The sequence below is a fragment of the Drosophila innubila genome (assembly GCF_004354385.1).
Source record: "Drosophila innubila isolate TH190305 chromosome 3R unlocalized genomic scaffold, UK_Dinn_1.0 2_E_3R, whole genome shotgun sequence".
NCBI lineage: Eukaryota > Metazoa > Arthropoda > Insecta > Diptera > Drosophilidae > Drosophila > Drosophila innubila.
This window is the reverse complement of record NW_022995380.1, coordinates 22,936,038-22,952,107: the sequence shown is the minus strand read 5'-3', so window position 1 is coordinate 22,952,107 and position 16,070 is coordinate 22,936,038. Positions and strand designations below refer to the sequence as shown.

General features: G+C 38.0%; 1 protein-coding gene across 1 annotated transcript in view; it reads left to right on the top strand.

Moving 5' to 3' along the window:
- LOC117790459 overlaps nt 1-16,070 on the top strand; it is a 170,273-nt gene that overhangs the window by 148,096 nt on the left and 6,107 nt on the right. Inside the window, exons 3-12 of the mRNA XM_034629913.1 lie at nt 1,184-1,525; nt 2,382-2,704; nt 2,764-2,813; nt 2,905-3,011; nt 4,691-4,777; nt 5,645-5,701; nt 10,413-10,470; nt 11,065-11,258; nt 13,832-13,995; nt 15,764-15,845. Coding sequence (XP_034485804.1) covers nt 1,184-1,525; nt 2,382-2,704; nt 2,764-2,813; nt 2,905-3,011; nt 4,691-4,777; nt 5,645-5,701; nt 10,413-10,470; nt 11,065-11,258; nt 13,832-13,995; nt 15,764-15,845 — 1,464 coding nt within the window. The remainder of the gene's footprint in view (nt 1-1,183; nt 1,526-2,381; nt 2,705-2,763; nt 2,814-2,904; nt 3,012-4,690; nt 4,778-5,644; nt 5,702-10,412; nt 10,471-11,064; nt 11,259-13,831; nt 13,996-15,763; nt 15,846-16,070) is intronic.

Here is a 16,070-nt window from a genome sequence, read left to right as displayed (position 1 = left end):
GTGTGTGGTGGGGGCAGGGTCGAACGTGCAAATTTTAATGCGTGTCATATTTGATTGATGCCTCAGCGTCATGTTGGCAATGCTCGGAAACAATGTCAAGAGTTCAACATTCGCCCCAAGCGCCCACTTCCAAGTGTCAAGGTGGATGTGATGAGTGTTGAGGGGGGGTTATGCCCCTGCAGGTATGCAATGAAAAAGTGCGTCGAGCTGCTTTTCGCCGCGGGGGGGGCAATTTCATGTGCCTTATAAAATATCATTTGCCTGTCATTTCCCATCTATATCTCCCGCTCTCTCTCTCTTTCTCTCTTTCTTTGTGTGTTTATTGTGTGCATGTTGCGTAATTTAGCGCCGTTTCTTGCTTAACAATTTTATCGTGCCCTTCTATATGCTTTTCTTGATTTTCTTTTTCGGTGTGGGAGGAATAGCGGGGAAACTGACGCAATTTACTGCCAAGAGGCAAACTGCCATGTCGTCCATGAGGCTGAGCTGTAAATATTTGCACACACATTGAGGGGGGGAGCTGGGGATGTGGGCTTTTTACAGCTGTGCCGAGACTAGCACACACACGCACACACACACACACACACACAGGGTATATTGAGGCAAGTTTGTGCCATAATTTATGCCAAGACAAACGATGTGCGCCTCGTCTCGTAGTTGTAAGTGCATTAGGAGGTCGCTTTTAGTGGCCCAAGGGGGCGTCGACTTAATAATTTGCGCGAATTGGCGTTAAGCGTCAAACTAATTTGCGTTAAGCGCATTGTACACACACACACAAACACACGCACACTGTAGTTGTTGACTATTAGTAGGCACTGTAAACTGTAACAACCGCAACTAACCCCCCAACCTAACCCATTCATAACTCAAGAAATTAATCAATTAAATAAGCCCAAAATCCAAGTTCATAAGCAACGCCAACAAACATCAATAACCTCATTAACTGCTCATAATAATCGCCAATCGCAAAACGTTAATCGTTATCGTAATTAGATTCCCTAGTCAAGATGGCCTCAATTTTAAAGTATCATCCTGCAACTGCAACTGCATCACATTTTGTATCCCCCACTCACAATTCCCTCCGACTTCTCCCGTTTTGCTCCTCCCCCACTTTTGAGGGGGGTTGGGGGATGTTTGTCAAGTAACTGTAACATTTGCTGCTATTTGCTGTTTCTGTTTGCAGGATGGACAACGCGGCCATTTAGAGGGTCTGGCATCGGTCTATTGTGAATTGTTAATGGCTCCCTTCGGAGATATTTTAAGTGCTTTAGAAAATGCTAGACAAGCAGCTTGGGCGGAACGCAGTCCGCTCCATCCCGCCGGCGGCAGCAGCGGCGGTGCCAGCGGCAGCGGTGGCAGCGGCCTCAGCGGCAGCGCCAACGGCGGCATTGGCATTGGCAGCGCCAGCGGCAGTGGCAGTGGCATGCAACATCGCCAGCAGCATGGCCATCGTGGTCATTCGATGCACGGCGCCGGTCTGCCAAATAGTCATAGTCAGCCCATTTATGTGCCAGGAAAGTACTCGGTATGTATGACAACTCCAACAACAGCAACAACAACAACCACTCCCGAAAACCACAACAACACACAGCCTGGCTTTCCCCCTTAAACAGTACAATAAAAAAAACCAAAAGAAAGAGAAATTTATATCAAGAAATTATTTAAGAATGTTGACGTTGATTTTGCAAATTTGGAAAACTTAACAAAAAATAAAACAAGTAAAATTTAAAATATATTTTTTAAGAAAAAAACCAATTTGAAAAAAAACAGCCTAATAAATATTATAATATTAAATATTTATTTCATAAATGTGTCATTGATTTGGCAATTATAAACCAGCACTTAAACTTAAAATAAATTGTTAAAAAGAAACTGAATAAAATATAATTAAAAGTATATATTTTAAAAATAAATTATTTCATAATGGCGTTCAACTGACAAATCTGAAAAACCAACAAAATGTAAAATAAATAATTTTTAAAATATGTTTTATGATGTTGGCGTTGATTGGGCATATTTAAAGGAAAAACCAATATGAATCTATAGAATATAATTATAAAAAAAATTTAGTTTAGTTTTAAAAGAACTGAAAAGTATAATATTTCATTAAAATATAATTGATAATTATAAATTATATACAGATTGATAAATATGTTTAATAACATAAAACATAAACATTATTATTATTTACAAAAGTCAATTAAATTGTTGATTGCTTATATTATTTTATAAATACATTTGTGTTGTTGTATATTCTCCTGTTTTTTGGTTTTTGTTTAATTTGCCTCTGTTGCATGTTGCACGCTCTTACACATTGCTTAATGAATATATTATAAATTTTATCATATTTCTAACCGAGTTAAATTCTCTGCCTTTTCCAGCCTTCTAGCTGTTTATCCGACAAGGAGGAGGATGAAATCTATGGCTTTGGTTATGGCGTGTTTGCGCCGCGAGTGGCACGCGGCGGCTTGACACAACAGCAGCAGCTGTTGCAGCAGCAAACATTGCAAACGCAACAAAGCATACAACAACAGCAGTTGCATCAACAGCAACAGCAGCAGCAACAACAACAGCAACAACAGCAGCAACAGCAACATTTACCAATTGTGCCAGGTCAACAGGCGGCAGGACAGCCCGGAGTTGGACCACAACAGCATCAGACACTCCCGCCAAATGTAGCGCATCTCAACTTTGTGCAACAAAAGTGAGTTGACAATTGTGGCAAGTTGAGTTGATTTATTTTCTAATCACCTTTTATTGCAGCTGCCTGAGTCCGCGCTCCGCTTACTTCTATGAATTCCCACCGACAGCAGGTGAGTTCAATTAACAAAATCTTCTGACAATTCTCTTTGCTAATTTTAAATCCTTTAAATCTTTTTAAACTTATGTTTTGGGAACTTTTAGAGGGACGCGAGACAAAGAAGCGTACGACATTGGCGCGTTTGCTGAAAGGCTTAAAAACTGTCAATCGAAGGGATCGCAACAATCAACAAAATGGCGCACAAGCCAGGGTAAGTTCAAATATCTACCGCAATAAGTATTTTCCCTGCCACAAAAACTGTGTAGCAACTACAAGTGGAACTGAGCTTCGTTTTTATGACCGCAAGCAAATTGTTTGTCCTTTTGCCTTTCATTTAAATCAACTGCGGTAATTCTTTCAATTTATTTGCGCTGAATTTTCGCTTGCTCCCTCGTTCCCCCACATTACACTCACTCCCTTTTCGCTTTTTTGTCTGTCCCACGTTTTGTTACATTCCGTTTCTTGGCCTGCGTTTTTCTCTTAGATTTTTTTTTATGACTTGCTGCGTCTTGGCTGCTGTACTTAATCTTGGCCCCGGGGACATGTAAATTTTTATGCGAGCTACTCCCCCGTGTCGCCCCCTGCCCCGCCCCCTCATTGCTGCGCCCCTTGCCAACAGAAAAAAGGTTAAAAATTTGCGATGCTGTTGTTGAAGCTGCTGTCGTTTGCCTGGCGGCCATGTCTACATTGCCATTGCTTTCTCATGGCCCTGTCATAATGTGGAACTGCTACTGCCACGGCTACTGCTGCTGCTTCTTCTTCTAGCTGTGTTCCCAGTTTATCTGCGCAGTGCTCCACAAAGGATTCATTCAGCGCTGAGCGCCTTTGATTAGAGAGCTCAGCCACCTTTGGGGGAGAGTAGCATCAGTTTGCCACTATTCTGGGGACATGCAACAAAAGGCAGCCTGGCAATGAAACTGTGGCCAAAGATAACGCTGCGACGTGGCAGAATGGCGTCGACGCTCATAAATAAGCAAGGACATGCATAAATTTTTCAAAAAGCAAAAGCAACACAAGTGAAAAAAAATACAAATATAAATAAAAGAAGCTTTGCCGGAGTGAAAATAAATAATAAAGTGAAAGAACGAACGAATGAACGCTTGAGAAGTAAATGGAAAGAGTCAAGTCGAAAGGCAGCCCAAGGATAAGAGGAGTAACCGAGGGGGAGAGGCCAGGCGAAGGATGGCAGATAAGCGCAGGAAATGACTAAGGATATGCGCCTAAGTAGCAGCATCCTCATACAACAAGAAAAAGCTGCCTTTCAAAATATAATTAAACAGGCACTCACCTGGCCATGGCCATGTGTTTTAGCCACTTTGACCTGACCCCTGCACTCAAACCGAAACGACTCGACTTTTAGCTGATTTGCTATTTATGATAAGAAAACAAACGCATTAGAGGGCAAAGAAAACACACACACACACAGAGAGTGTGAAAAGATGAGTTAGGGCGAGGGGGTGGTACTGTTAGGGTCGAGAGGGTTCGCGACCCTCGTCGCACTCTGACTCGTTATTAATTAAAAATTAAAGCCCCAGCTGAAAGGTGTGAAATACAAAAATGGCGTCGTAATGGCGATAAAGCACGTGGATCTCGTCCGTCTGTCCGTCCGCTGGCCACAAACTGATTTATGAGTCTCTTTGCAGGGTCAACCTCAGCTCTCAGTGCTTCTCAACGTTGTTTTCACTCTACCTCTTCTTCTTCTTTTTCATCTTCTTCACTTTCTTGTTGCCCTTTTGTGCATATTTGAGGGCACTTCCAGAGCTGAGTTAATAAGCTGCGAAACTTTTCCACCAATTGAATTGAAAATTGCCTGAAAATTCTAAAATTGAAAATTGTAAATTGAAATTTTAATTGATTTGTTGCCCTTTTTACTCCTTTTTTTTTCTTTAGGCGGCCAACGATCGTTTGAGGCACTTTCAAATGATAAACGGCGGTGCTGGTGTGCCACAACAGAGTTTCGAGGAGACAATCCATAGGGTAAGTTTATGCGGCAAGCAGCCAACGGCGCGTATACGCAATAAATATGTATGGAGCAGCAACGACAGCAGCAGGAGCATAAATATTTATGCAACGCGTTGCTGTTGTTGCAAGCAGCAACAGCTGCCACTGCAAACAAAATTACTTCAAAATTGTTTACAACAACAATAACAACAAGAAAAAGTTGCATACCACCTACTTATGCCATGCAACACCCCAACATCAGTACAACTACAAGCATGTTGCAGGTCGCTCGTTGCATTTGCAATGCAATTTCAACATGAAAGCTGCGAACCTTGCTACCAAGCACGTTTACCTGCAATGGCAGCTGAAGCAACTGCAACAACAACTACAACAACAACAGCAGCAATAACAACATGACTATACAAAGTAGATGCATGCAACATTTAAAAGTTCATTGCCGTCAACATTCATTATTAATGACAGCGCGAGTTGCAAGGAGCGTAGAGAAGAGAAAGTGCCACGGCAACCAAAAACAAGCAACAAAATGCAATCAACGGCGACAACAAACAGACAGCAACAACACTAGCACTAACAACAACAACAACAATCTCACAACAGCTGCATGAACTGCATAATGCATGCAACAACGCCCACGGCCACGCCCATGCTTCACGTTCAATTGTGCCACTGTGCACGCATGTTTTTCACACCAGCAAAAACTTTTGCCAAGCACCCAAAAGCAGACTTGCAACTTGCTGCTTGCAACTGTGGCACTTTGTTGTTATTGTGGTTGTTAACTTGAGTCCATCAGCATTTGCTGTTAAGCTCTTATAAAACAAATAAATGTCATAATTTTAATAATTTTTACTCTATTTTCTTGTTTTCTCTACCAATTTTGCACAGTTAAAAGTACAAGAAGCAATGCGCAAAAAGGAAAAATTTCAACGTGAACACGAAGAGGTGAGTGCAAAATATTCAAGTTTATAAACTTAAATAAATTGAAATAAACTTAAATAAATGTGTAGGTTTAAGATTTCAACATTTAAACAAATTAAATCCTATCAGGCATTAAGTTGCAATACTTAAGAATTTCTTTACATTTTCTTTAGCAACAATTGAACTCTTAAAATATTTCCAAGGCAGCTATGTATATTTTTTTAACATATTTATATAATATACATATCATTTTAAACAGGGAATAAAACTGAAGCAATTATAGGTTTCGGTATCAGTACCGGTACGGAACGGTACTACAAATCAATTTTGGGGCCAAATCATGATCAAAATGATATTCCGCTTGAAAATCAGTCAAATTTTTATAAAGTTATGAGAGATCAAAGTTTTCAAAAAATATGTCAAGGGGTACGTATGGAAAATTGGATATAGATGGCTTAGAATCGAAATAATATCAAATTTTCTAGATGATACAAATTTTAACGCAGAATAAATTTGGGGGCCAAATCATGATCAAAATGCTATTCCGCTTGAAAATCGGTCAAGTTTTTATAAAGTTATGAGAGATCAAAGTTTTCAAAAAATATGTCAAGGGGTATGTATGGAAAATTGGATGATAGATGGCTTAGAATCGAAAAAATATCAAATTTTCTAGATGATAAAAATTTGAATACAGAATGAATTTGGGGGCCAAATCATGATCAAAATGCTATTCCGCTTGAAAATCGGTCAAGTTTTTATAAAGTTATGAGAGATCAAAGTTTTCAAAAAATATGTCAAGGGGTATGTATGGAAAATTGGATGATAGATGGCTTAGAATCGAAAAAATATCAAATTTTCTAGATGATAAAAATTTGAATACAGAATGAATACAGAGGCCAAACCATGATCAAAATGCTATTCCGCTTAAAAATCGGTCAAGTTTTTATAAAGTTATGAGAGATCAAAGTTTTCAAAAAATATGTCAAGGGGTATGTATGGAAAATTGGATGATAGAAGGCTTAGAATCGAAAAAATATCAAATTTTCTAGATGATAAAAATTTAAATACAGAATGAATATAGAGGCCAAACCATGATCAAAATGATATTCCGCTTGAAAATCGGTCAAGTTTTTATAAAGTTATGAGAGATCAAAGTTTTCAAAAAATATGTCAAGGGGTATGTATGGAAAATTGGATGATAGATGACTTAGAATCGAAAAAATATCAAATTTTCTAGATGATAAAAATTTAAACGCAGAATGAATTTGGGAGCCAAATCTTGATCAAAATGATATTCCGCTTGAAAATCTGTTCAGTTTTGATCAAGTTATGACAGTTTGAAGTTGGTCCGACTGCGGACTAAGCCACTTTACAAGTCCAAATTTTTGTTCAATTTCACATGATTTTTTACAAAAAAATGAAAGGTCTCAGAATCAAGTTTAAAGTGATGTTTTATACTAATTACGATATAAGGAGTTGATTAAAAGTAAAATCTTGAGATTTAAAATTTTGATTTTTCGAAATTTCAAAGGGGGGACCCTTAGCTTCGAAATCAATATCTAGTAGAATCTAGAGGAAAATATTTTTTTCTAAGAATTTAATTAAATTTGAATGCAAAATGAATTAAGAAGCCAAATCAAGAACAAAATGACATTTCGCTTGAAAATCGGTTCAGTTTTGATCAAGTTATGACAGTTTGAAGTTGATCCGGTACTAAAAATTCAACGGTTATTTTTGGTTACGGGTCTGGAATCGGTTCCGGTGTTATTCCCTGATTTTAAATAAAGTGTTTACTTTTAAAAAAAAGTTTAGATTTCAAAAAGATTCAAATGGATTTTTTAATAAATATTTTTATGTCAGCTAGTTGATATAGTAATCTGATCTAGCTCAATTTAATTTAAAAGTGTTTATTCTCTTTACTCAGATTTTTGTTTCAACAAATCAACAGACACATAGCTTAAACAATTACAACAACTAAATTTACAGTAACAGATGCTTAGTTATTTGGTTGACCAACGACTAAGAGGGGAAAGTAAAAAGATTTTATAGGCATAAATAAAATATACAAATATTAAATGGAATTCTTGAAGCATTTACTCGGCTTGAGTTGTGTAATTTTCACTTTTGCTAGCACATATCACATCAGATATGCAAATAAATAAGCATATAAACATACATACGTGTGTATGTAACATAGTATATCATATCATGCATATTTAAAGGCTTACAACCTGGCAAAGCTATTAAAAAATTGTTTTCTTTATATAGAAAAAGCAATTATTCTGCTGTAGAAAAAACATGCAAAGCAGAGAGGCAAAACATTCACTTACACACATGTACTTACACCTAAGTACACACACACACACACACGTGCAGACATAAGTAACAGCAACAACTGCAAAAAAAATACAATAAAGTTGAACGTGGCAAATGATAAACTTTTTGTCTGTCATAAAAATTATTCTCGAAAATTTCAAATTTTACACAGACTCAAACAAAGGATACGTTCCAAAAGGTGGCACACTAATTGCCTATGTGTATGTGTGTGTGTGTCTGAAAGAATGTGTAGATGTTTACTTGTATGCGAATCTAAACTGTTAGTGTTAGACTTTAAATCGCATGATTCAACTTCTGATAGATTCACCGACCTGATACATTTAGAATCATTCAAAATTTCTGTGTTAAAAGTAGATAGTTTTTAATAACAAAGTTAAAATTTTCTACCTTCAATATTATGTAGTAAGTAATATGAACATAAAAAATTCAAATTAGAATTAAATTAAATTTCGTGCTCATAAATCCCCAGGAACACTGAAGGATTGGCCTTCTTTTAGGTTATGTCAACATTAAGCTAATGCCACCCTATTGCAAGTGGCAAGCATGTTGCACATCTTCCAAAATTCACAGTTAATTATAGAAAGCAGTTATCAGCTCGACGATGTCATATTCCAATTTCCATTTCAAACTTAAGCCTATAGTCTCTTCAATTTCGTAGTCTTCGTTGGCCCGAAAATGCAAAATTCTTGCAGTTACCAATGGCATACACATACACACTCGCACACACACTCGCACAGCACACACTCACACACATGTACTTATAAAGAGAGACATGGCAAATGCGTTGCTGCACGACAATTTGTCTGTTTGCATGTCGACGACGTGTCCCGCCTAAGCAACAGCAATAATTTTTGTGCATAAATGAAAAGCATACACACACACACACTTACACCTACACACAGAGACATTGTTGGGGTCTGTTGTCATTGTTGTAGTTGCTGCTTAACTTGTGCAAACAACTTGCTGTTTGTCTAATTGTAATTGCTGTTCTTGCTGCCACTAGGCCTATCTCTTTTCATGCCCCTGCCCCTGACTCACTTTATGTGTCGCTGGACCAGCTGCTGCTTATTTTCCATTTGCCAGAGAGAAAGACAAAAATGTTTCATGCTTATGAAATATTTATAGTTTTGCCTGCTGCCAATAGTTTGTGTTCAGCTAGAGAGTGAGATAGCTAGATAGAGAGAGAAGAGTATCGGCCAGTCAATTAAGCACAGCTCTGCAGCAATGTGATTAGCTTTAAGGCAACACAAGTCCTGCCACATAAATTGGCAGTGTATGTATATGTGTGTGTGTATGAGTGTGGCAGGCAAAGTCAATTGTCGTTGTTGCAACAAACATTTAAATGTATTTTTAATGCTGCTACCCGAAAAGCTTTTAGCTAATTTTTATACTTCTTTCAGCTAACATTTCTCTGAGCATTTCTATTTTAGCTTCTGCTTCTGTTTCTGTTTCGCGTTGCCTTTTCCTTTTCCTTTGCCTGGCCCTGGCATCCTTTTCTTTTTTTTATATATACTCTTTTTTTTTGGCTCACATACTCGAGTATGGCCCTGGCATGTTCTTAAATTAGTATGCAACACATATTGCGCTATTATGTTGCAGGACATTCAACCAAGCCAACAGTCGGAGCAACAGCATCATTTCACTTGTGCTTCAGCACTGAAAATTGTTTTAGTTTTCAAATGGAATTTTGTAATTTTAACGTCTTTGCCGCCAAAGCTGTAAAAATATAAAAAAATAAAAGAACAAAGAAGAAATGGGGATAGGAATACTTGCCCCACTTTGGTGGCAGCAGCTGCCTTTGCTGACAAGTAAGTTGATGCTTCAAGTTGCCTGCCAAAGTTGAGAGTTCGTCTCTGCCCGTTGCTCCTGTTTTATTTTATTTATTATTTTGCACAGCAGTCACGTCAGTCGCTCAGCAGCGACTAAGTGTCCTCCCTCTGTTCACTCACTGCCCTCTTGCAACATATTCCCCAAAAAAGCATCTAGATATTAGTCAGAGATCATAAAGTGCATTCCACTTAGGCAGAGGAGTTTGTCAGTTGAGGCAACAGTAAATGCAACATTTTATTATGTCAAAAAATAATTGCAAATTTTAATATATTTAAATTTGAATGCTTAAAATTAATGTAAAGGGAAACTTTTTTTTTTAATAAAAAATTTACTCTTAAACTAGCATATTTATTTAAATCTTTGTTTTTATGTGACTAGCTTGCTAGGATTTAAGCTAATGATAAATTAAATTAAATCAATAAATAATTTGTTTTGTGATCATAAAATATTTATAAACATTTTGTAGTCGATAAGTTGTTGTATTTTAAAATCTAATTTTTAATAATTATGTAAGCACTTTCATTTAATATGTAAATTTTTAATGGATTTTTCCATTTGCATTTTGCAGATCTTACGGGACATACGCCAGGGTCTGTTGCAAATGAGTCGAGGTGAGGGACGCACGGGTAAGTCCAAGTTTCTATTATCTGCGTTTTCTCAAATTAAAATCCCCACCCAAAAATAAAACAAATTTCAATTAAAATGCGGCACTATTTTGGGTCTCACTTGAAGTTAAATAGTTAAAATAGGAAATTGTCGTAAAACTTAGACGAGTGCCCAAAAGTATGCAATAAAAATTTGTGCACTCGAAATATGTTTCCGGAGCCATGTGTGGCAGTAGGCGTGGCAATGTCTGCCAACTTGCAACTGGCAACGACCGTCTGCCGTCTGGCGTGGCGTCACATGCATAAGCGAGCATAAAATCTTATGTCCGTTTCCCTTTTTTAGTTGCAACAACAACAAAAACAACAACAACAACAACACTCTGTGTGCAACTGTGCAACTTTTGTGTCCTGCACAAATGTGGCAAATGGCATTTCAAGTTTTTCGTGTGTGCAACGTTGCGTATAATAATATCATGTTGCCGCTGCACATTTTTCGTCAGCAGCTTTGCTAAAGTTTAAAGCCGTACCACCACAGTTTTCCCTCTCCCTCTCTCTCGTCTTATCTCTCCTCGCTCCCAACTAAGCAAAATGGCCTCACAGTTTATCCCTTTGCAGATGATACTTATATGTACGATGAGGCGCTGCGGACTGGAGCTGGTGGTGCTGGTGGTGGCATCCCTGGTGGTGCACATTATGCGGTCAGTGCGCTGCATCATCAAGGTCATTGGTACGATGAGCCACCTTACGAAAGCGATCCTGATGATTTTCTTATGGCCGGACTCAATTGCGGGCCAGCGGCAACAATACAGGTAAGTCGATGAGTGTAGGTGGTTGTTTTATTATTTACACTAGAAAAAAGTATATAAACCTCACTTTAGAAATTCGAATTTGTTTAAAAATCGCCACTAAAAATTGTAAAGTTGTCTAATTAGCAGAGGAAGTCAGAAAAAACATTATTAAAATAAACAAGCTATTTATAAAAAAATAATTTCTGCAGGACTTATCCTTAATAAATGTTTTTTTTTGTCTTTCAAATCTTTTCTAAAATTTGTATTTTTACAAAATATTTTTATATACTTGTTATTTTTTTTTTCTGAAAATATTGTTGTATAAATTAAAAGATAAACTCTTTAGCTTAGAAAAATTTTTGCCCGCAGTTAAATAAAAAAAAATAGGGCTTTATCATATACTTAAGTCTGCTTTTCAATGAAAAAATAAAAAGCTTTATTTTCACCAGATTTATTTTCTAATAAGAATGGCACAATAACCTAGAAGAGCAAACAAAGACAATTTTCTGATTGTCAGCGCGAAATAAGGATCTTTTTCTAAGTGTAGCTGTGTGTGTGTGTGTTAGCTATATTTGAAGGCCGTATAGAATCTGCAGCTAGACTGTGATTTATGTGAGCGGTTTACCAAACACTTGCGCCCACTTATTGTCGGAGTACTTGCCGCAGGATCAGTACGGACTCCGGAGCACTGCGATTGCAACTTGAGGACATTTGCAGTTCCAAGCTGGCGGCCAATTCTCTTATTCTTCTTTTTTTTTGCAATCATTTTTTCTTCTTCTTATTCTATTGCTAGATTTATGCAGCACATTCGTCTCTGCTGTTAATCCTGGCAGCGACTGCGGCAGCCACGCCTCGTTGCGTCTCCCTCCTTCTTCAATTCACAAGATTCTTTCACTTTGATTTCTCAGCGGATTTCGTAGGTTTTCGCTTTGTGACTTCGATTTTTTTTTATTTGCTTTATTAAATTATACGCTGAATATATTTCTGCCTTTCGCATTGATTTCCAACTTCGATTTGTATGTCCTTTGGCATTTTCCTTCTCAGTTTCTGCAAGTCCTTGCCAAACTCTCAACTGTGCGAGTTGAACTTCAACTCACTTTATTTTTATTGACAGCCCCCTAAAAAAAACTGCATAATTCTTGTTGACTTTCTACTACTACGACGACGACGACTTGAGTCTTTTTTCCCATTCGCTGTGCATAAAATGAATTTTTTTTTCCTTAAAATTTTCTTTGTGATATTCACAGAAGTTGCGCTTTTGTCGATGCGCATTACTGCTACCCCTTCTCCTACTTTTCATCTGTTTGGGGTAGGGTAGCTCGTTTTCAAGAATTTTGTTTTCTTAGTCAATTGAAATCACTCAGCTGCGATTCGATATCCTTGAGGCCGCCCTTTTGCGGCCTTTCAATTTCATGTTTCACTTTGATGTGGCAATACAACAACAACAATATCAAGCGGACTACAACAACAACAACAACAGCAACAAATTTGTTTAGCAAAAAGTTTTTTTGTGGTTTGCGCAGCACTTTAGCTTCCAGTCCGAGGTCCCATAATAACGTTAAGCCCGCAATTGTTGCTGTTGTTGTTGTCGTTTCTGTTATATTTGCCTAACAGACCGCAGTCGACTGACGCTAGATGCCCCAAAGTGCGGCAAGCGAAATAAAAAAAGAAGACCCATTTGCGTGGCATTAGCATCTCGAGTTGTTAGCTTTGATTATTTGTAGGCTACGCACAAAAGTATGCTATAGTTTTCGAGAGCTCAGCAGATACGCAATAAATTCATTATGTTCCGCACTTCGACGCACTTTTGAGTCGGTTATCCACAATGCCAACATGCAACATTCTTGTGTGTTAAATATACATGCTGCAAAACTTTGTAATTTACATTTTTGCCTCATATTGTTGCGTCAAAACATGAAACTTTGCCATGTAATCGAGAAGTGTGAGTATGAGTGTGTGTGTGTGTGCCTATATATATGTATGTGTGTGTTGCCTCAACATTGAAAACAACAACTTTGCAATTTCCGCTGTGTTCGAATAAACTAAATTTAAAATTCCATGCTCCCAAAAATATACAAACGCCGCAAAGCAACAACAACAACCACAACACCAAAGCAACAACAACACAACAAAAGAACAAGAAATGCAGCGGCAACAGGCTAAAATAAACTCAATCTGACAACAACACGCCTCGCGTAAACTTTTATAACTTTATTAATTTTTCATATTTCGTTGCCTCTTTTGCTGATTTAAACACAACATGCAGCAAATTCTACTTGAATCAAAGCCTTTTTTAAATAACATTTTTATTTAATTTTAATGTCAAAAAATGTTATTAGTTTACGTTAAATAAATAACAGATAAAATTACGATTTTTGTCTCCACACTAAGAATTTTATAGGCAAAAAATAAATTATTGCACTTTTATTTTTAACTGTTTTCTTTTAAGAATATACTTTTATATTGAATTTCTTAAGTTTCTACTTGTGTCAACATTTAAAAAAAAAATTTGAAAGACATTCGCTTACAAACACTAATTTGCAACACTCTTTTTTCTCCCTCTTCTTCTCTCCCTCTTTTTCTCTCTTTTGCAGGGTGGCCGTGTGCGTTTCTCGAACAACCGCGAAAGTACGGGCGTAATTTCATTAAGATCCGCCGGAGATATTTCACTGCCGCAACGTGGACCGCCGCGACGAGGTCTTATCGTGCCACAGCAGCCACCAAATCCGCCGACAATAATACCGTTAACGCATGCCAGGTAAGTGGATGGCACACGGTGCGAAAGAGGAGGGAAGTGGAAGGGGTCAGGTCAGGCTGATTGCCATTATTATTTGCAGCTGAGTTTATGACTGCGAAGCCAAAGGGCAAAGCATTAATAATACAACAGCTCGCAGCGGCAACATAATGTGGCATATACATAGATACGAGTACATACATATATGCTCGTATGTATGTGTACAAACGAATATATAAATTGATGAGTGTGTCGGGTTATCTGGCGATATTTGGCAATTGCAGGCGAGCTACAAAATGAACCCTTTCATAAAAGGACAGCAGACAAAACTCAGTGAACTACAAAATGTGCCACAAATGTGTGCAGTGTGGCATAAAAAAGGCCAAACATTTAGCACGGCAAACAAGCCAACACTAATAGTTGACCAAACCAAATTCGAACCGAACCAAAGCAAAGCAATCAATGAGCTAAACTCCAGTTCCTCTCTACCCTCTTTGATTTTGTTGCTGCCACAAGCCTTGAATTTATTTGTCAATGTGAAAAGGTGCGCAAAGGATTGACCCGACCCCGACCCAAAACGAAACGAAACGAATCCGTTCAGACTTGACCAGTCCAAAAAGAAAATAATAAAAAGGTAGCCTCACTTCATTAGTGCTGTTATCAACATTTTGCAGCCACACGACGAATGAAAGAGTCTCTTTCCATCTGTCCGTCTGTCTGTCCGTCTGTCTGTCTGTCTGTTTGTCTGACTGGTTGACTGGTTGACTGCTTGACTAACTGACTTGCCACATATCGAAACGCATTGAAGCGAAAGTCATCAATTTCATATTGTTACGCATGCCACAAAGAATAAAACATACAACTGTGGCATGAGACTCAACGTAGAGACAAGTGGAAGGGCGGACAGTTGGCCAAACTAATAAGAAGACGTTTACGAAACACGGCAACGACTCGTCGTCTGCAATATTGGCCCAACACACACACACACAAACACACACACACACACCCATACACAGAAAACATCGACACTTGAATGAAATGGCATTATTGCTACTTCAACGCGGCTCCAGAAATGGTTCAACATGCCCAGCCTCGTCAATCAGTTGGCCGACGGTTACCAGTTGCCAGTTGCCAGTCAGTTACCAATTGGCAGTCGACAGAGCTGGAAAAACCGTTTTCCACACGTACGCACTACGGCAACTATACAAAAGACGTGCTAAAATAACTTATACGCCCCGTGTGCCCAAAAAAACTTTTCTTTGCCAAATATAAAAAAAAAAACAAAGAGAAAATAAAAATAAAAATAAGAACATATAAATATATAAAAAAAAAATAAACACAGAAGAAGAAAAGCAGTCAAAAGCGAAAATCTCAACAGTGTTAAAGTCAAACGAAGAATAACAACAACAAAAGCAAAATTGAAGAAGTAGAAAAAGGTATAAAATATTTATTTATATGAGCTTTGCTTTTTGCCTGTGGACCCAAAAGACCTTTGTGCCAAGTGTTATTATTGCTGTTTGTTGATGTTGCTCTTACCAATGCTGTTGCTGTTGTTGCTTTTGTAAATACCTAACATACTTGATAGAGGCAAGAAAGTATGGTTTTGTAATCAAAACGGTCTCAACACGGCTCAAGCCGTTTTCTTAGGTGGACACTTGAGTTGAAGATGGACAAATATTTGATGGAATATATTTTAGATAGTTGCAGTACAGAATACAGAATGCCACAGCTAGAAGATGAAATATAAATATGAATAAAAATCTATAACCTCATTGACCTTTGACCTTTGCAGATCACACGATCGTGAGAGCGGCGACTATGCGGGTTCCATATCGGATTTACAAAGCGTTACCTCCAGGCTGAGCACAGTTTCGGTAAGTGGATAAAAACCCATTAGACTTTGCAGCTCATTTCAGTTGCGTTAGTCCCTCCACATTTGCTTCCCTCCTTGAAGGGGTGCAACACCCTCAGACACACGTGTGTGCGTCTCAATACGTCGTCTAAATTGATTAAGTGCACTTAGTGACAAACAAAGTTCGCATTTAACCAGAAACAACCCGAAAGCCAGCAGGAAGAATAACAAAATGCACCACGTAGAC